General features: G+C 39.3%; 2 protein-coding genes across 2 annotated transcripts in view; both read left to right on the plus strand.

Moving 5' to 3' along the window:
* ankrd12 (ankyrin repeat domain 12) overlaps positions 1-5,292 on the plus strand; it is a 74,737-nt gene extending 69,445 nt beyond the window's left edge. Inside the window, 2 exon segments of the mRNA XM_034184052.1 lie at positions 2,024-2,119; positions 4,006-5,292. Of these exon segments, the coding sequence (XP_034039943.1) occupies positions 2,024-2,119; positions 4,006-4,191 (282 nt within the window). The 3' untranslated portion in view covers positions 4,192-5,292.
* Positions 5,293-8,824: 3,532 nt separating this feature from the next.
* The window catches only part of twsg1a (twisted gastrulation BMP signaling modulator 1a), a 32,346-nt gene continuing 18,820 nt past the window's right edge, over positions 8,825-22,350 (plus strand). Inside the window, exons 1-2 of the mRNA XM_034183684.1 lie at positions 8,825-9,054; positions 13,344-13,514. Of these exons, the coding sequence (XP_034039575.1) occupies positions 13,386-13,514 (129 nt within the window). The 5' untranslated portion in view covers positions 8,825-9,054; positions 13,344-13,385. The remainder of the gene's footprint in view (positions 9,055-13,343; positions 13,515-22,350) is intronic.

Consider the following 22,350-nt stretch of genomic DNA (forward strand, 5'->3'; position numbering starts at 1 on the left):
TCATACTGGTTTGACACTACATCATTCCCTAACTGGGCGAGGATGGAGGAGAGGACAACCTCCAAAATCCCTCTTAAGTTATATCTCCATTCAGCAAACCTTTCTATTTTGAAAAAACGAACCTTAAATCATTTTGTTAGGAATACAGTGATCATCTGGCATGAGGTTTTGAACTACTTAAAAGAAATGCTGCTTTATCCCAATTTACTCCCATTTGGGGAAATAGAATTTTACACCAAGTACAAATTATCTTGGTTTTAAGATATGGGCTAATAAGGGCATCAGCAAAATATCAGATCTTTATGATAGAGAAGTCCTTTTAAGTTTTACTGATGTCAAGCAAAGATTTAACATTGATGCCAAACATTTTTTAAATACTTGCAGATTAGACATTTCATAAAACAAACTCAAAACTCCTTAAACCTGCCCCCCTGAACACTATTGAAATGATAGCTATGAACTATTGTGGTAGACCCGGACTCATTTCTCGATTCTACCACAATATCATTGCAAAATCAATAGAATCCTCAGACGATAAAAGACATGCCTGGTGTCTAGCTCTTAAAGAAGAAATAACTGATGAAGAATGGAAACATGTATCCTTACAAAGCCAAGTTCAAACGATAAATACACGGTTTAAATTACTTCAGTACAAATGGCTGATGAGAACATATATCACTCCAGTAGTACAACATCGTATTGATCCTAACTCACCTGATCTATGTGTTAAATGTGGCACACATAAAGGGACTCTATTTCATTGTCTTTGGGAGTGTTCCATTATCCAAGAATTTTGGAAGGAGATAATTATGACTTTGTCTAAGATTACTGATACACATCTTCCACTATGCATAAGCTCTGTATACTGGGACTTTTCCCAGAAAATTGTACACTCAGTAAATTTGAGAAAGCAATTGTCATATATTGTATACTTGAAGCAAAACATAAAATTGCTCTGTCATGGAGATCTATGTATAGGCCAAGTAAGCAAATGTGGGCTGAAGGACTCTCACACTGTATAGCCATGGAGAAATTGACATACTTGATCAAGGGGAAATATAACAAATTTGTTAAGATCTGGAATTCGTTTATGGAGTTTTTGGAGGGAGGGGGTTTGTCTGAAATTGTATAACTTATTCCTTTTTTTTTGTTTGTTTGTTTGTTTTGCTCATGATATTCTTTTTATTTTCTTCACTAATGTTAATTTCCAGATTTTATATTTACTTACTGTTGTCCCTGAAGACTGTTTGTTAACGTGTTAAAGGAAACGTTTGTTAAAGGAAAAAATCAATAAAGATATTTGTCAAAAAAAAAAGTAGTTCCCAAACAATGCTGTATTTGAGATGACTGCGTTTTCATGGATAACAAAAACATAAGGCATATATTTGGCACAAGAACTTGTGTTTTTGCGCCTAAATGATCGTAAGTCAGTATATTCACACTCATCCAGCAGCGTCTTCTTATGTCGGCAAATTCAGCACTGGGTCAGGTGAAAGTAGTCCGGCGAGCTATCCCACAATACCAAAATAGCAGAGACGTCGCTCCAACGCTGAGCAGGGTGCAACACGACAGTGAAGCCCTGCAAGTTACACAAGAAAATTAATAACCCTCGCGAATGTTTTGAGACATTTTGGAAAATCCCTTGTGAATGCCGTTTGTGGTTTGTCGCCAGCAGTTGCAGCCCAGTGAGAAAACTTTTTGCTGGAACAGAACCGTTATATTAGGAGAGTAACCGTCGGCCTCCTTCATTACTTTTCAAAATTGTTGTGATCCATTTTTCATTTTGATGTTTGACATAAAAACTGTCACTTTAAAAAAAAAAAAAAAAAAAAAAAAACTTCAACACAAACATGGAAATTTTCTTTCAATTCTTCAACTGGACTTTCACAGCTGTTCAAGAGTGAAATGTCTTGAAATGTGCTTTTTATATATATATATATATATATATATATATATATATATATAAAGCACATTTGCTAACTTGCTGTGTGGAGGTATTCTGATCACTTTTTCTATGTTTTAGAGTGACGATGGTAAAACTTCAGTGAGAGATCGTTTCAATGCCCGACAGTTTATGTCATGGCTACAGGATGTTGACGACAAGTTTGACAAACTAAAGGTATGTTTGAAGCTGTTGTTGTTCCTTTTGTTTGTTTTTTCATACAGTTTTCTTTTGCCTACTTTGCATTTTCCTTGGGTGTGAAGATCAGCCTTTGAAATTTTGGATGAAAAAAATAAATAAGTGATTGATGTCCGGAGACCCCATCGCACAACCATGAACCATTACTACAGACAGATTCATGGTTGTGCGATGGGGTCTCCAGTATCCCCCATTGTGGCCAATCTGTACATGGAGCAAGTGGAGAAGTGACATCTTTCACGGGCATCTCTCCCAGTCACTGGTTCAGATATGTTGATGACACATGGGTTAAAATCAAGCAACAGCAAGTTGAGGACTTTACAGAACACATCAACTCGGTGGACGCCAATATCAAGTTCACACGTGAGGATGCCAGAAACAACCATTTAGCCTTCTTAGACTGTGATGTTACGATTGGAGAGAACAGGCAGCTCCAGACAGGGGTTTACAGAAAACCAACTCACACTGACTAATATGTGCTCTTTGGCTCAAACCACCCCCTTGAACACAAGCTCTGGGTGATCAGGACGCTTCAACACAGAGCCCTACAGGTGCCCGCAACTGCAGAGGGAAGGGCTAAAGAACAACAACGTGTCCGGAAAGCCGTCACAGTATGTGGGTACCCACGGTGGTCCCTGGACAAAGTGCAGAAGTCCCAGAGAACAAAGAGACCAGATAGACAGGAGAGGGAGACAAGAAGAAGAGTGTCTCTCCCTTATTTAACAGGAGTAGGGGAAAAACTACAGAGGATCTTCAGACAGCACAAAATCCCAGTTTACTTTAAACCGGTTAACACCTTGAGACAGAAATTAGTTCACCCTAAGGACATGATCCCTAGTTACAAACAGAGCAATGTAGTGTATTCAATGAGATGTCAGGAAAACTGTAACAAACACTACATAGGTGAAACGAAGCAACCTTTACGCAAAAGGCTATACCAGCACCGCAGAGAGGCCGCCAGTGGACCTCAGTCTGCGGTTCATCTCCACCTTAAAGACAGTAACCACACGTTTGAGGACAAGGAAGTTAAAATATTAGCCAGAGAGAAGAAATGGTTTGAGAGAGGGGTCAAGGAGGCATTCTTTGTGAAACGTTTGAAACCCAGCCTTAACCGGGGAGGGGGTCTGAGACACGCTTTATCCCCTGTTTACAATGGGATACTCAGGTCAAAGGAGCTTCAGTCTTTTGTTCATGGTAATGAGTCATTCACGTCATCAAGGGAGCCATCAGAAAGGCATCCATCCCATCATTAGAGGGACAGCTGTCCTGTCATTAGGTGTGCTAACTAGAGCACAATAGTTGCTAATTAGAGCTGTTGTTTAGTCACTAGCTTATAGCAGTCTGCCTCTCAGTAGGAGGGGTCTGGTTAGGTTTAAAACTCCAGCTTTTGTTGGCGTCTGTTTTATTCTTCTCTACAAGAGTCAAGACAGAAGTCAGACTTCCAGAGCAAGAATTTTAGCTGAGGAAGCTTCTGCGATTTGAAGCGAAACATCCTCGCATCAAGCAACCCAGTCCAGTCGAAGATTCAAGCTTCTCTACTATGTTTTGTCATGTTGGCAAACTGAATGAATTTATTCAGCGCACACAGACTCAAAATAGCAAAGAAAACTCACAAAGAAAGACAACAATTTAACAATGTACCCATGTGTCCGAAAGGGTGTAGGCAGAAGCAAAACCTTATAAACGTGCACGCCTTTGACCAAAAAAATAAATAAAAATATACACATATGTATCTAAAAATATACATATACCCATGATAACAATGACAAAATATAAATTAATCACTGAACTGTAGGCAGTGTTCTAATTTCTGGTGTAAATGTAGCCGGTGACTGTTGGAATAAGAATGAATTTTTCCTCTGCAGACGTGTCTTCTGATGAGACAGCAGCACGAGGCGGCAGCTCTCAATGCCGTCCAACGGCTGGAGTGGCAGCTCAAGCTGCAGGAGCTCGACCCGGCCACGTACAAGTCCACCAGCATCTTTGAGATTCCAGAGTTCTACATCCCGCTCGTGGAGGTCAATGACGACTTTGACCTCACTCCTATATGAGCTGTAGGACTGAAGCGCCGCAGCGGCCGTCACCGACAGAAGAGTCAATTCGCACTTTCACCGAAATGGGGGGGGGGAATAAATATGAGGCACTTAGCAAGTGGTGAAATACAACAGAGTACTTAAGGAGAGAGATGTTTCCTTCTGGAGCTGTGGCTTTGGGGCGTGTCCACCACGAGGATGGGGGGCCCTTGCTGGTGGAGTGTTCTGTACCTGGTACAGGCGGCACCGGGGTCCAGGCCACGAAAACGAAGTACAGGAAACAAGACCCCAAAGGCTGGGCCGGACGGTGCCGGGAGCCGGAGACGCTCCGTCCCGCCGCTGCTCCTCACCAAGCAGGGTCCTACGAAGGAAAACCTTCAAAATGTCGTCAAAGTCCATGTTCATATGTTGTGTACAGACTGTGTGCTTAATTTTTTTTTAACTTATTTTATACATATGATCTGTGCATTTGTACATAGTCATGTAATTACTGTTCGAAAGTTGTAAAAAACAAATTAAGATATTTTGATTGTAAACTTGCTCTCTTTTATGTTTTAATGGACCAAAGTTGCGTTTTTATATTGCGTGTCCTCTGTGATGTTAATGTCGTTATTGGCTTAATAATTAAGCATGTGTTGCTGGATTTTCTTCTTTTTTTTTTTTTTTTTGTTCTGTTTTTGTTTGTTTCTCCCTCATCTGGAGTTCCGCACCACAGCTTGGTGTTTTTTGACTTTAGCAATTAAATGCTGTGCATGCGTTGCATTGTTCGTACTCTTTTCCTAAACAGCTGTACTGTGGACAAATGTTAAAAAAGGAAAAAAAAAAACTGTTTATTGAAGTGTTTTAGCTTTCTGTTCCTCTTGTTTTCTGGTCCTTTCTGCAGCCTGACTCTTCATGTGTTGTCCATTGTGTCTCGTGCACATTAAAGTCTGTTGTGGCTTCCTGAAAAGAAAACTTTTACAGTTTCAATGTGAGAACACAACAAAACCTATTTTTCCAACATAATGCCTTTTGAACGATAGTTCTAAAAAAAAAAATGTCTATTTTAATATTTACTTGTTACACAACTTGTATATATTTGTATATATATAATTGAATAAATTTTATTTGTTGTGAAATTAACATTTTGTTTTTGATATTGACTTCATCAAAGTATCTTGCTTTATTTTATTTTTCAGCTTCTGAGCTGATTTGTAAAGTTTTATTTCATATCTCTGCTCCTCCAGGACCTCTTACTGTAATTTTTTACCAGCAGGCCACAAACCAGTGAGTTCACTTTCTGTCCACAGTAACCACAGGAAGTGAAAATAGTCAAATCCTATTTAAATAACTATTTATAGACCACTTTAACACAAAAAGCTTCAAAGTACTTTACAATACATACTTAAAAAAAAGATTGAGCAGTGAAACAATTCAGAAATCAAAAACAATCACTTCCAATCTGCTAGTGTTCTTATTTTATTGATCTGAATTATTTACTACCTGGAATAATCCTGTAAGTACTTATATTGCTTTAGTTTAATTCATGTGGGCAATCTTTTTTTTTTTTTATCATTTCTGCCTTTATTATGTGTCATACTATGCGCCATGCACGGTGTAAATCATGAATTGTCGCAACATGATTTAAAATTCAGATCTCAAACTAGCAAACAAAAACAATTTACTGGTCATATTATGTTTGTGTTCCAGCTAAACCACATTCACGACTTCAAACTCATTTAATCAATCAATTTTATTTATATAGCGCCAAATCACAACAAACAGTTGCCCCAAGGCGCTTTATATTGTAAGGCAAGGCCATAAAATAATTACGTAAAACCCCAACGGTCTAAACGACCCCCTGTGAGCAAGCACTTGGCTACAGTGGGAAGGAAAAACTCCCTTTTAACAGGAAGAAACCTCCAGCAGAACCAGGCTCAGGGAGGGGCAGTCTTCTGCTGGGACTGGTTGGGGCTGAGGGAGAGAACCAGGAAAAAGACATGCTGTGGAGGGGAGCAGAGATCCATCACTAATGATTAAATGCAGAGTGGCGCATACAGAGCAAAAAGAGAAAGAAACACTGCATCATGGGAACCCCCCAGCAGTCTACGTCTATAGCAGCATAACTAAGGGATGGTTCAGGGTCACCTGATCCAGCCCTAACTATAAGCTTTAGCAAAAAGGAAAGTTTTAAGCCTAATCTTAAAAGTAGAGAGGGTGTCTGTCTCCCTGATCTGAATTGGGAGCTGGTTCCACAGGAGAGGAGCCTGAAAGCTGAAGGCTCTGCCTCCCATTCTACTCTTACAAACCCTAGGAACTACAAGTAAGCCTGCAGTCTGAGAGCGAAGGTCCCTAAGATAAGATGGGACCTGATTATTCAAAACCTTATAAGTAAGAAGAATTTTAAATTCTATTCTAGAATTAACAGGAAGCCAATGAAGAGAGGCCAATATGGGTGAGATATGCTCTCTCCTAGTCCCCGTCAGTACTCTAGCTGCAGCATTTTGAATTAACTGAAGGCTTTTTAGGGAACTTTTAGGACAACCTGATAATAATGAATTACAATAGTCCAGCCTAGAGGAAATAAATGCATGAATTAGTTTTTCAGCATCACTCTGAGACAAGACCTTTCTGATTTTAGAGATATTGCGTAAATGCAAAAAAGCAGTCCTACATATTTGTTTAATATGCGCTTTGAATGACATATCCTGATCAAAAATGACTCCAAGATTTCTCACAGTATTACTAGAGGTCAGGGTAATGCCATCCAGAGTAAGGATCTGGTTAGACACCATGTTTCTATGATTTGTGGGGCCAAGTACAATAACTTCAGTTTTATCTGAGTTTAAAAGCAGGAAATTAGAGGTCATCCATGTCTTTATGTCTGTAAGACAATCCTGCAGTTTAGCTAATTGGTGCGTGTCCTCTGGCTTCATGGATAGATAAAGCTGGGTATCATCTGCGTAACAATGAAAATTTAAGCAATACCGTCTAATAATACTGCCTAAGGGAAGCATGTATAAAGTGAATAAAATTGGTCCTAGCACAGAACCTTGTGGAACTCCATAATTAACTTTAGTCTGTGAAGAAGATTCCCCATTTACATGAACAAATTGTAATCTATTAGACAAATATGATTCAAACCACCGCAGCGCAGTGCCTTTAATACCTATGACATGCTCTAATCTCTGTAATAAAATTTTATGGTCAACAGTATCAAAAGCAGCACTGAGGTCTAACAGAACAAGCACAGAGATGAGTCCACTGTCCGAGGCCATAAGAAGATCATTTGTAACCTTCACTAATGCTGTTTCTGTACTATGATGAATTCTAAAACCTGACTGAAACTCTTCAAATAGACCATTCCTCTGCAGATGATCAGTTAGCTGTTTTACAACTACCCTTTCAAGAATTTTTGAGAGAAAAGGAAGGTTGGAGATTGGCCTATAATTAGCTAAGATAGCTGGGTCAAGTGATGACTTTTTAAGTAATGGTTTAATTACTGCCACCTTAAAAGCCTGTGGTACATAACCAACTAATAAAGATAGATTGATCATATTTAAGATCGAAGCATTAAATAATGGTAGGACTTCATGGTAGCAGAATTATTTCCAACCAGTAGATGGCGCTCCTTCAAAGCAATGTGCTTGGAGTTCATACTTTTTTTTTCTTATAAATAACCATTTGTATTTTTGAAGTGGGAAATATCGGCTCATGTTTCACATATTTCTATGTGTAAATATTGTGTAGCGGTTGTTATATTAAAGGATCCATTTATTATTATTATTATTATTACTGAATTTCAATTTGGAGAGAACAAAAATATTTTTCAAAATATACGGATGTTTGGTTGTCAAAAAAAAAGTTTGTGGGGAATCTGTGCCTTCACAGTTTTACTCTTATTTCTTTCCTGCAATCGTAAAAAATTGAAGGTGATAAATTTTGTGTTTTAAGGTCTGAGCTGAATCTCATTTATTAATGCGAAAACTTGTACATGATCCATAAATTGCACATTAGCGGCACCTACATAAATCACTAAACAACAAATTCAGTTTCTTTAAAAACATTTTAATAGGGGAAAAATCAGATCAAAAAGGTACGTCGTAACTCTATTAATTTTAATAATTTCGTAATTCTAATAATTTTCATTGTCTGTCTGATCTGGAACAGTTTTATTCTGTCAATTTTTTCATGATCACGTATCAAGTTCAAACATGAAACAAACATGTAATGAAGGAATAAAAATGACGCTGTGGATAAAATTTGTTACAGTTCATTAAAGAGTCTCATGTCCACTGCTTTGGTTTTGGGGCCACGGTGTCCCACGGGGTGGAAGTGGGGCTTTGATCAAGTGTCCCCGCTGTGGATGTAAATGGACCGTCCGGAGGTTTTCTGTGGAGTCTCAGCAGGAATAAGAGCTCCCGAATCCCGTCCGACACTCCGCCCTCAGACGACGGGTTTGTAATGGAGATTGGGGGGTGGTGATAAGAGAAGATTTGGATATGTAAAACAACTCCAGCGTCATTGGGGACCCCACCCACCGGTCACTGAAGAGGGCAAACCGAGCGCATTTTACGCGCGGCCTTTTACGCACAGAACTTTGGCGCCTTTGGGTGTGTGTTTTTTTTAATTTTTTTATTTTTTGTCTCGGTTTACGGGATGGTTCGGTCCTGTGAAGGAGACACAGCTCGTACGTGCATGGACGTGATGTTGCTCCGTGGAGGCTGGTGCAGAAAAGTGAGCTTGTGCCTTTAAGGCGCCCGACTGCTTGCCGCTTTGTGCTGCGCGCACAGACTTTACGCCCCACGGTGGACACCGGAGCGGCGCTGCGATACCATCCTGGAGAAGTTCAAAGAGGATTTCGCTCGCAGGAACCGTGCTGAAGTTCTTCACGGCGTGTGGGTAAGATTTAAGGATCGTCTCGGGTTTGTTGCCTGAGTTTTGTAGTTTTGTTGGCGTTCGGGGCGCGTAATGTTTCTCACATGTCTGAAGAATGGAACAATGTGCAACAAGTCCTGACCGAAGAGCAGCAGCGCGACAAAAAGCACGAATAATCTCAAATAAGAGCTGCAAATGGAAGATGGCGCAGGATTTATTTACATTTTTTTAAATTTCAGAAATCAGATCTTTACATTTTCTTCCCGTATGAATAAAAATTGTTTCTTTTTTTAATTACATTTTTTACATTTTTTTCAGTGAAAGTTTGAAACAGGATCAAAGCAGAAACCAGTTTAATTTTTACATATTTGTTGGGATTATGGAGGATACACAAGCGTGTCAGCGGACCTGAAGGTTTTCGGTCGAAACCCGAACATCAGTGTGACTTTAAGAGGTTCTGTTGTTAAGCCACAAAAAAGGCTGAATAATCTTTTCCGTGGAACATAAGATAGTGTCTAAAAGAGGAACCCTGCAGTGGGAGGGTTTCTCTCTGCAGCCTGCGTTTGTTTTTTCTTGCTGCCATAAAAATCTCCAACAGATGTTACGAAGATACAGAAGAGGAAAGAAACATCAGTGGACAAGACCGAAATATTTGGGTCTCACCCATCACATAAACACGATGTGTCTGTCCTGACTGGAGAGGAGAGCTGGACATGTACTATCTATTTAATATTCACAATAAGAACAGAATATAAGTACATATTATTTATTCCCCATGTACAATGCGCAAACTCTCACAATATATTTATTATTATTATTATTTACAAAATGGTACACCAGTGTACAATATATTTGTTATTCATTGTTTACATTTACTCTGATGGACTACCCAGCAGTGGGGAATAAGTTTCATTACACTAGAAGTCTTTCAGAAAGCGCTGTAACTAGGTTTAAGAATATGATTCCTTCTTTATGTTCTCTAATGCCATATACCAACACAGAGCAGAGTAGCTACCTAAACTCTGTAAGGGAGATAGAGTATCTCGTCAATAGTTTTACATCCTCATTGAAGACAACTTTGGATGCTGTAGCTCCTCTGAAAAAGAGAGCTTTAAATCAGAAGTGTCTGACTCCGTGGTATAACTCACAAACTCGTAGCTTAAAGCAGATAACCCGTAAGTTGGAGAGGAAATGGCGTCTCACTAATTTAGAAGATCTTCACTTAGCCTGGAAAAAGAGTCTGTTGCTTTATAAAAAAGCCCTCCGTAAAGCTAGGACATCTTTCTACTCATCACTAATTGAAGAAAATAAGAACAACCCCAGGTTTCTTTTCAGCACTGTAGCCAGGCTGACAAAGAGTCAGAGCTCTATTGAGCTGAGTATTCCATTAACTTTAACTAGTAATGACTTCATGACTTTCTTTGCTAACAAAATTTTAACTATTAGAGAAAAAATTACTCATAACCATCCCAAAGACATATCGTTATCTTTGGCTGCTTTCAGTGATGCCGGTATTTGGTTAGACTCTTTCTCTCAGATTGTTCTGTCTGAGTTATTTTCATTAGTTACTTCATCCAAACCATCAACATGTTTATTAGACCCCATTCCTACCAGGCTGCTCAAGGAAGTCCTACCATTATTTAATGCTTCGATCTTAAATATGATCAATCTATCTTTGTTAGTTGGCTATGTACCACAGGCTTTTAAGGTGGCAGTAATTAAACCATTACTTAAAAAGCCATCACTTGACCCAGCTATCTTAGCTAATTATAGGCCAATCTCCAACCTTCCTTTTCTCTCAAAAATTCTTGAAAGGGTAGTTGTAAAACAGCTAACTGATCATCTGCAGAGGAATGGTCTATTTGAAGAGTTTCAGTCAGGTTTTAGAATTCATCATAGTACAGAAACAGCATTAGTGAAGGTTACAAATGATCTTCTTATGGCCTCGGACAGTGGACTCATCTCTGTGCTTGTTCTGTTAGACCTCAGTGCTGCTTTTGATACTGTTGACCATAAAATTTTATTACAGAGATTAGAGCATGCCATAGGTATTAAAGGCACTGCGCTGCGGTGGTTTGAATCATATTTGTCTAATAGATTACAATTTGTTCATGTAAATGGGGAATCTTCTTCACAGACTAAAGTTAATTATGGAGTTCCACAAGGTTCTGTGCTAGGACCAATTTTATTCACTTTATACATGCTTCCCTTAGGCAGTATTATTAGACGGTATCGCTTAAATTTTCATTGTTACGCAGATGATACCCAGCTTTATCTATCCATGAAGCCAGAGGACACACACCAATTAGCTAAACTGCAGGATTGTCTTACAGACATAAAGACATGGATGACCTCTAATTTCCTGCTTTTAAACTCAGATAAAACTGAAGTTATTGTACTTGGCCCCACAAATCTTAGAAACATGGTGTCTAACCAGATCCTTACTCTGGATGGCATTACCCTGACCTCTAGTAATACTGTGAGAAATCTTGGAGTCATTTTTGATCAGGATATGTCATTCAAAGCGCATATTAAACAAATATGTAGGACTGCTTTTTTGCATTTACGTAATATCTCTAAAATCAGAAAGGTCTTGTCTCAGAGTGATGCTGAAAAACTAATTCATGCATTTATTTCCTCTAGGCTGGACTATTGTAATTCATTATTATCAGGTTGTCCTAAAAGTTCCCTAAAAAGCCTTCAGTTAATTCAAAATGCTGCAGCTAGAGTACTGACGGGGACTAGAAGGAGAGAGCATATCTCACCCATATTGGCCTCTCTTCATTGGCTTCCTGTTAATTCTAGAATAGAATTTAAAATTCTTCTTCTTACTTATAAGGTTTTGAATAATCAGGTCCCATCTTATCTTAGGGACCTCGTAGTACCATATCACCCCAATAGAGCGCTTCGCTCTCAGACTGCAGGCTTACTTGTAGTTTTGACCGTTGGGGTTTTACATAATTATTGTATGGCCTTGCCTTACAATATAAAGCACCTTGGGGCAACTGTTTGTTGTGATTTGGCGCTATATAAAAAAAATTGATTGATTGATTGATTGATATAAAGTATATTGCAATATACTAGCATTTGTTACTTGCATTTAGTATTACACATAATGTCAAATTTACAAAGTACATTATATAACAATATGCCATAGGTTTGTTATTCACATTTATTGTACAATGTACTTATTTTCATTTACAAAGTACAGTATTTTACACACTACAATAGGTTTGTTATTTTCCATTTATAATATACATTGTATTACAGTGTTGTTATTCACATTCAGTATACAACATATTACATAAAACTGATAATGTACGTTTGTTACATGTAGCGTTCCACCATTTATATAAAATGTTAGGCTTATAGTTAGGGCTGGATCGGGTGACCCTGGACCATCCCTTGGTTATGTTGCTTTAGACGTAGACTGTGTTTCATAATTATTGTATGGCCTTGCCTTGCAATGTGGAGCGCCTTGGGGCAACTGTTTGTTGTGATTTGGCACTATACAAGAAAAAAGTTGATTGATTGATTGATGTACAATGTACAGTGTATAACAATGTGCAACTGGTATGCTATTAATATTCAGTGCACAATGTTTTCAAAATTGCTGCACAATATATTTATTATTCACCACTTAAAATTTGCATTATATAACAATGTACAATATGTTTGTATTCAATTTAGTGTACAGTGTACTTATTTTTCATTTATAATGTACAGTATTTTATACAGTACAATAAGTTGTTATTTACCATTTATTATATACATTGTATTAGTGTTTTTTTTTTTTCACGTTCAGTATACAACTTATTACGTAAAATTTACAATGTGCATAACAATGAATGTCATTGTAAACACTGAGTGTACGTTTTTCAAAATTGCTGCACAATATATTTATTATTTGCCGCTTAAAATTTGCATTATATAACAATGTACAATGTTATTCACTTGTCTTGAACTACATATTCTTTAAAATATACTATTATTATTAACGTTCACTGTCCAATATATTTTTCACAATTGCTTTAAGATATTTTTATTATTCGCAATTTACAATTAATAATTGCGATGTACAATTTGTTATTCACATTGAGTGTACGATATGTTTTTCAAAGTCTATAATGTATTTATAACTCACCATTTACAATGACCTTTTTTTCAAATGAACTTTTTGTGTAGCTTTACAATATGTTTATTGTTGTAATCTGCGTACATGAAGTATGTTATTGCAGTATATTTACTGTTCACCAGCTGCTTTTGGAACAGTGATAAAGTCTTGTTTATTTGTGCTTCCTGCTCATCCATAGTCCCTGAGGTTGTGTTTGGCGTTGTGCTGGTGAGCCATCAGGATGAGGCCCGGTCAGCCCATTCTTCCCGCCGCCGTTGCCGCCATCCTGTTTCTGCTGTCAGGACTGTCGCTGATCTCTGGCTGTAATAAAGCCCTCTGCGCCAGCGACGTCAGCAAGTGCCTCATACAGGTAGGACTTAGGACTTGTTTTTATTGATTTGTTTGTTTGTTTGTGCATATATGCAGATTCTTTCTCGCCATCAGTTAATTCTTGAATGAAGCAAAACCTCGTCTTTCCTATAAGATTTATATACATAGTTCAAATAAAAATAATTCATAAGAACTCAAGAGCTGGAAATGGGAGTCGAGACCGAAGATGGAATCTGCAGTAAAGAATGCAGATCCAGTCCCTCGATAAGGAACTTTTCCCCGACCGACTGAGGCACCTAATCTCCACTATTCAGATCGCTGGTTAGTTTGAGGACAGGGTCACTTGGAGTTTGTCTAGTTAGAGTCATTTGAGTGCATTACGGCTGCTTTATTTGTGCCTTTTCATGTCTGAGAGTGTTGTTGGTTTTCTGACATCACTTCCTTTGTACCCTCACAATTTCCCCCGTGTCTGAAGCCCGGTGGATGATGGGACATGGGGGTGGGACCCCTTCCTTAACACAAATGTCGTCATGCATTGCTGTTATTTTAGTGGAGGTCAGCAGATGTGCTTTGCCCAACAGCCACCTGTCAGGTCAGATTGGAGTGTTTGACTTGCTGCCTCTCCCTGTGACATCATCACGCTGCTGCACGTATGCATCATTTACATGACGTGTTTAATGTCTTCTGGTGCCTGGAAAAATCACAAGAAAAATAATGTCTAGTTTATTAATTCCGTTGTGATCACATAAAACAGAAATAGTAAAATTCTGCAGGCGGCTCTGCAGAAAGAGGCGGAGCCATGAACTATAGAATATTTTGTTGAAAAAACTGAGATCCAAGATGTGTTGATGGAAACAAGGACTATTCGTGTAAATTTTGGACATAATCTGAAATAAAGTGCATTAAGTATTAGAGTGGATTAACGGGGGGTACCATGATGTCACCTGTTGATAATCACCTGCTTGAAATATATAAATATATTGGAATGTGTTGCAGGCCTTCAGTGCAGGAATAAATACGAGGTATGTGAGAAAAATATCCGACCTTTTTATTTTTTTTCAAAAACCATATGGATTTGAATCACGTGTGATTGCATCAGCCAAGCTTGAACCTTCGTGCGCATGCGTGAGTTTTTTCACGCCTGTCGGTTGCGTCATTCGCCTGTGAGCAGGCTTTGTGTGAGCACTGGTCCACCCCTCTCGTCGTTTTTTTATTGCGAATAAATGTCTGAACGATTTGGAGCTGTGCTGCATCAATTTTTTTCCAGAAACTGTCGCGGTGGAGCCGCATGGCGCAAAGCAACGCCGTGATGAAGCCTCACAGGACATGTTGGGGCATGTCCAGCTCATGCTCAATTTCTCGGATAATCACATGACTGAAAAGCAACCGACAGCCGTCTGAAATCCACCTGAAAGCCGTCCTGTGAGACCAACACGGAGGTGGTTTTGTGCCCCGTAATGAACGGCTCCATGGCACGTCCCTCCACTTTTCTTTCCATGAAAAAAACTCCTGTAACAGTGGAATGTGCCGTAAAAGTGCTGATGTCCACGCCTTCTGCCTTTCTGTGAAAGTCAGACGACGTCCCGGATCAACAAAGCCTTCACGTTGGAAATGATCTGATTGTTTCAGCGGGGTTTGAGCCTGTCGATCGGCGCTTGGAGCGCGGCGCGCTCTCAGACGCTGTGGGCGGTCTTTAAAGTGGCAGTAACACTCCTTAATCTGTGTAATCCCCATAAAATCGTCCCTGAAAGCCATATTAATTTTCCGAACGGTGTCCACCTGGAGGTCTCTCACAGTTTCTGGCAAAAAATTGATGCAGCAAAGCTCCAAATCGTTCAGACATTTATTCGCAATAAAAAACGAGAGGGGTGGACCAGTGCTCACACAAAGCCTGCTCACAGGCAAATGACGCAACCGACAGGCGTGAAAAAACTCACGCATGCGCACGAAGGTTCAAGCTTGGCTGATGCAATCACACGTGATTCAAATCCATATGGTTTTTGAAAAAAATAAAAAGGTCGGATACTTTTCTCACAGACCTCGTAAATGTATATTAACAAATTAAATGAAGTTGACCACAAAAAACATGAAATATCTTAGGTTCATACTAAAGTATGACCAATGTAATGGGCAAATACTATCACTAGATTTATTGTCGTAAAATTTAAGTTACTGATATATTTACCGACATATACATACAAAATGGAAGCAATTCCCCACATTTCATTGTCAAACCCTGACAAAGAAATGTAATTGAGGCTTGTTGTTTTACAGTTTAAACATCAACTGTATTATAAATGACTATAAATAAAGCCAACAAACATCATGCTGCCATCACTCTGATTGGCAGTCACTGTGTTGCATCGCTCAGTATTTGCATAAAATAGAGTTTCGTCTATTTTGGCCCCACCTCTCTCATGGCATAGCGACCACTTTTCTGTTATCGCTGTGAAACGCCCACTCCGACTGAAAATGAATGACAACTGGTCAAGGGGTGATGGGGTCCCAGCGGTGCTTAACATCATTTTAAACAATGCTTTTGCAGCATTGTCTGCTGGACAAACTAAGTAATGACAGTTTACAACAATCACAGTGTTGTCCTGCATTGTTTAGTTGGTAAAACTGTCAACAAAAATAATGCTGGTACTGATATATTTGTGAAAACCCACATCGGTCTCATACTGTCTGCAATGAAATAGAAATCAAATAAATGCTTTTTTGGTGAATTTTCTATATCGTCACAACTTTTTCTGATTTGGGGCTGCAGATAAAGGGTTTGATTCCAGGTGTGTGGTTCAGGCTACCTGTTTGTGTGATTGAGATACTTGTGAATTGTTCAAGTCCACCCAGCTGTAAATGGATACCAGTCTTAGCTCAGGAAGCAACCTGTTATGGACTCTCAAGACAGGCCCTCATCCACTCCATGGATAACCATCAGCCTGATGGGCCTCAGGGACTGTGTAGGACTCACTTACTTCTCCTTGACCTTTGATCTAAACGTTGAGTTCTTCATCCTCCTGCAGTTCAAGCCTGTTGCCTGACAACAGCAAAAACATTCATCCGTCATCATTCATCTTCTCTCCATTGGCTACTGGTGTTGCAGAAGTGCCCCATGATATATACATGGTGACTGGTGCATAGGTCACTTTGAATCAATCAATCAATCTATCAATTTTTTTATATAGCGCCAAATCACAACAAACAGTTGCCCCAAGGCGCTTTATATTGTAAGGCAAGGCCATACAATAATTATGTAAAACCCCAACGGTCAAAACGACCCCCTGTGAGCAAGCACTTGGCTACAGTGGGAAGGAAAAACTCCCTTTTAACAGGAAGAAACCTCCAGCAGAACCAGGCTCAGGGAGGGGCAGTCGTCTGCTGGGACTGGTTGGGGCTGAGGGAGAGAACCGGGAAAAAGACATGCTGTGGAGGGGAGCAGAGATCAATCACTAATGATTAAATGCAGAGTGGTGCATACAGAGCAAAAAGAGAAAGAAACAGTGCATCATGGGAACCCCCCAGCAGTCTACGTCTATAGCAGCATAACTAAGGGATGGTTCAGGGTCACCTGATCCAGCCCTAACTATAAGCTTTAGCAAAAAGGAAAGTTTTAAGCCTAATCTTAAAAGTAGAGAGGGTGTCTGTCTCCCTGATCTGAATTGGGAGCTGGTTCCACAGGAGAGGAGCCTGAAAGCTGAAGGCTCTGCCTCCCATTCTACTCTTACAAACCCTAGGAACTACAAGTAAGCCTGCAGTCTGAGAGCGAAGGTCCCTAAGATAAGATGGGACCTGATTATTCAAAACCTTATAAGTAAGAAGAATTTTAAATTCTATTCTAGAATTAACAGGAAGCCAATGAAGAGAGGCCAATATGGGTGAGATATGCTCTCTCCTTCTAGTCCCCGTCAGTACTCTAGCTGTAGCATTTTGAATTAACTGAAGGCTTTTTAGGGAACTTTTAGGACAACCTGATAATAATGAATTACAATAGTCCAGCCTAGAGGAAATAAATGCATGAATTAGTTTTTCAGCATCACTCTGAGACAAGACCTTTCTGATTTTAGAGATATTGCGTAAATGCAAAAAAGCAGTCCTACATATTTGTTTAATATGCGCTTTGAATGACATATCCTGATCAAAAATGACTCCAAGATTTCTCACAGTATTACTAGAGGTCAGGGTAATGCCATCCAGAGTAAGGATCTGGTTAGACACCATGTTTCTAAGATTTGTGGGGCCAAGTACAATAACTTCAGTTTTATCTGAGTTTAAAAGCAGGAAATTAGAGGTCATCCATGTCTTTATGTCTGTAAGACAATCCTGCAGTTTAGCTAATTGGTGTGTGTCCTCTGGCTTCATGGATAGATAAAGCTGGGTATCATCTGCGTAACAATGAAAATTTAAGCAATACCGTCTAATAATACTGCCTAAGGGAAGCATGTATAAAGTGAATAAAATTGGTCCTAGCACAGAACCTTGTGGAACTCCATAATTAACTTTAGTCTGTGAAGAAGATTCCCCATTTACATGAACAAATTGTAATCTATTAGACAAATATGATTCAAACCACCGCAGCGCAGTGCCTTTAATACCTATGGCATGCTCTAATCTCTGTAATAAAATTTTATGGTCAACAGTATCAAAAGCAGCACTGAGGTCTAACAGAACAAGCACAGAGATGAGTCCACTGTCCGAGGCCATAAGAAGATCATTTGTAACCTTCACTAATGCTGTTTCTGTACTATGATGAATTCTAAAACCTGACTGAAACTCTTCAAATAGACCATTCCTCTGCAGATGATCAGTTAGCTGTTTTACAACTACCCTTTCAAGAATTTTTGAGAGAAAAGGAAGGTTGGAGATTGGCCTATAATTAGCTAAGATAGCTGGGTCAAGTGATGGCTTTTTAAGTAATGGTTTAATTAGTGCCACCTTAAAAGCCTGTGGTACATAGCCAACTAATAAAGATAGATTGATCATATTTAAGATCGAAGCATTAAATAATGGTAGGGCTTCCTTGAGCAGCCTGGTAGGAATGGGGTCTAATAAACATGTTGATGGTTTGGATAAAGTAACTAATGAAAATAACTCAGACAGAACAATCGGAGAGAAAGAGTCTAACCAAATACCGGCATCACTGAAAGCAGCCAAAGATAACGATACGTCTTTGGGATGGTTATGAGTAATTTCTTCTCTAATAGTTAAAATTTTGTTAGCAAAGAAAGTCATGAAGTCATTACTAGTTAAAGTTAATGGAATACTCAGCTCAATAGAGCTCTGACTCTTTGTCAGCCTGGCTACAGTGCTGAAAAGAAACCTGGGGTTGTTCTTATTTTCTTCAATTAGTGATGAGTAGAAAGATGTCCTAGCTTTACGGAGGGCTTTTTTATAGAGCAACAGACTCTTTTTCCAGGCTAAGTGAAGATCTTCTAAATTAGTGAGACGCCATTTCCTCTCCAACTTACGGGTTATCTGCTTTAAGCTACGAGTTTGTGAGTTATACCACGGAGTCAGGCACTTCTGATTTAAAGCTCTCTTTTTTAGAGGAGCTACAGCATCCAAAGTTGTCTTCAATGAGGATGTAAAACTATTGACGAGATACTCTATCTCACTTACAGAGTTTAGGTAGCTACTCTGCACTGTGTTGGTATATGGCATTAGAGAACATAAAGAAGGAATCATATCCTTAAACCTAGTTACAGCGCTTTCTGAAAGACTTCTAGTGTAATGAAACTTATTCCCCACTGCTGGGTAGTCCATCAGAGTCAATCAATCAATCAATCAATCAATTTTTTTATATAGCGCCAAATCACAACAAACAGTTGCCCCAAGGCGCTTTATATTGTAAGGCAAGGCCATACAATAATTATGTAAAACCCCAACGGTCAAAACGACCCCCTGTGAGCAAGCACTTGGCTACAGTGGGAAGGAAAAACTCCCTTTTAACAGGAAGAAACCTCCAGCAGAACCAGGCTCAGGGAGGGGCAGTCTTCTGCTGGGACTGGTTGGGGCTGAGGGAGAGAACCAGGAAAAAGACATGCTGTGGAGGGGAGCAGAGATCGATCACTAATGATTAAATGCAGAGTGGTGCATACAGAGCAAAAAGAGAAAGAAACAGTGCATCATGGGAACCCCCCAGCAGTCTACGTCTATAGCAGCATAACTAAGGGATGGTTCAGGGTCACCTGATCCAGCCCTAACTATAAGCTTTAGCAAAAAGGAAAGTTTTAAGCCTAATCTTAAAAGTAGAGAGGGTGTCTGTCTCCCTGATCTGAATTGGGAGCTGGTTCCACAGGAGAGGAGCCTGAAAGCTGAAGGCTCTGCCTCCCATTCTACTCTTACAAACCCTAGGAACTACAAGTAAGCCTGCAGTCTGAGAGCGAAGCGCTCTATTGGGGTGATATGGTACTACGAGGTCCCTAAGATAAGATGGGACCTGATTATTCAAAACCTTATAAGTAAGAAGAAGAATTTTAAATTCTATTCTAGAATTAACAGGAAGCCAATGAAGAGAGGCCAATATGGGTGAGATATGCTCTCTCCTTCCAGTCCCCGTCAGTACTCTAGCTGCAGCATTTTGAATTAACTGAAGGCTTTTTAGGGAACTTTAGGACAACCTGATAATAATGAATTACAATAGTCCAGCCTAGAGGAAATAAATGCATGAATTAGTTTTTCAGCATCACTCTGAGACAAGACCTTTCTGATTTTAGAGATATTGCGTAAATGCAAAAAAGCAGTCCTACATATTTGTTTAATATGCGCTTTGAATGACATATCCTGATCAAAAATGACTCCAAGATTTCTCACAGTATTACTAGAGGTCAGGGTAATGCCATCCAGAGTAAGGATCTGGTTAGACACCATGTTTCTAAGATTTGTGGGGCCAAGTACAATAACTTCAGTTTTATCTGAGTTTAAAAGCAGGAAATTAGAGGTCATCCATGTCTTTATGTCTGTAAGACAATCCTGCAGTTTAGCTAATTGGTGTGTGTCCTCTGGCTTCATGGATAGATAAAGCTGGGTATCATCTGCGTAACAATGAAAATTTAAGCAATACCGTCTAATAATACTGCCTAAGGGAAGCATATATAAAGTGAATAAAATTGGTCCTAGCACAGAACCTTGTGGAACTCCATAATTAACTTTAGTCTGTGAAGAAGATTCCCCATTTACATGAACAAATTGTAATCTATTAGACAAATATGATTCAAACCACCGCAGCACAGTGCCTTTAATACCTATGGCATGCTCTAATCTCTGTAATAAAATTTTATGGTCAACAGTATCAAAAGCAGCACTGAGGTCTAACAGAACAAGCACAGAGATGAGTCCACTGTCCGAGGCCATAAGAAGATCATTTGTAACCTTCACTAATGCTGTTTCTGTACTATGATGAATTCTAAAACCTGACTGAAACTCTTCAAATAGACCATTCCTCTGCAGATGATCAGTTAGCTGTTTTACAACTACCCTTTCAAGAATTTTTGAGAGAAAAGGAAGGTTGGAGATTGGCCTATAATTAGCTAAGATAGCTGGGTCAAGTGATGGCTTTTTAAGTAATGGTTTAATTACTGCCACCTTAAAAGCCTGTGGTACATAGCCAACTAACTAAGAGTAAATGTAAATGTTATTAAGAAATGATAAGACAGAAGGGAGTTTTCAGGGAATACTGTTAAGTCTTCTATTTCCATACCATAAGTCAGAACAAGATCTAAGATATGATTAAAGTGGTGGGTGGACTCATTTACCTTTTGAGCAAAGCCAATAGAGTCTAATAATAGATTAAATGCAGTGTTGAGGCTGTCATTCTCAGCATCTGTGTGGATGTTAAAATCGCCCACTATAATTATCTTATCTGAGCTAAGCAGTAAGTCAGACAAAAGGTCTGAAAATTCACAGAGAAACTCACAGTAACGACCAGGTGGACGATAGATAATAACAAATAAAACTGGTTTTTGGGACTTCCAATTTGGATGGACAAGACTAAGAGTCAAGCTTTCAAATGAATTAAAGCTCTGTCTGGGTTTTTGATTAATTAATAAGCTGGAGTGGAAGATTGCTGCTAATCCTCCGCCCCGGCCCGTGCTACGAGCATTCTGACAGTTAGTGTGACTCAGGGGTGTTGACTCATTTAAACTAACATATTCATCCTGCTGTAACCAGGTTCCTGTAAGGCAGAATAAATCAATATGTTGATCAATTATTATATCATTTACCAACAGGGACTTAGAAGAGAGAGACCTAATGTTTAATAGACCACATTTAACTGTTTTAGTCTGTGGTGCAGTTGAAGGTGCTATATTATTTTTGCTTTTTGAATTTTTATGCTTAAATAGATTTTTGCTGGTTGTTGGTGGTCTGGGAGCAGGCACCGTCTCTACGGGGATGGGGTAATGAGGGGATGGCAGGGGGAGAGAAGCTGCAGAGAGGTGTGTAAGACTACAACTCTGCTTCCTGGTCCCAACCCTGGATAGTCACGGTTTGGAGGATTTAAGAAAATTGGCCAGATTTCTAGAAATGAGAGCTGCTCCATCCAAAGTGGGATGGATGCCGTCTCTCCTAACAAGACCAGGTTTTCCCCAGAAGCTTTGCCAATTATCAGGGACTTTGTTTGTTAGGAAAGTGCAGTAACTGCTTGTACCATGGTGCTGCCTGCTGCAGTGGTGGATCTAGGAGGGTTGAGGGGTTTGCAACCCCCTTTTGAGCCACTGACCAAGGCTCCACTCAGACCGGAGTTGACAATACGGCTTGAGCAGGATTCGGCCCAAACAGAATAGAATGCCTTTTATTGTCATTATACAATGTACAACGAGATTAAAAGCCAAGATTAAGACGTATAAAACAATACATATAAAATAATACGTCTTAAATCC

Source organism: Thalassophryne amazonica, chromosome 12 (assembly GCF_902500255.1).
Source record: "Thalassophryne amazonica chromosome 12, fThaAma1.1, whole genome shotgun sequence".
Classification (NCBI taxonomy): Eukaryota; Metazoa; Chordata; class Actinopteri; order Batrachoidiformes; family Batrachoididae; genus Thalassophryne; species Thalassophryne amazonica.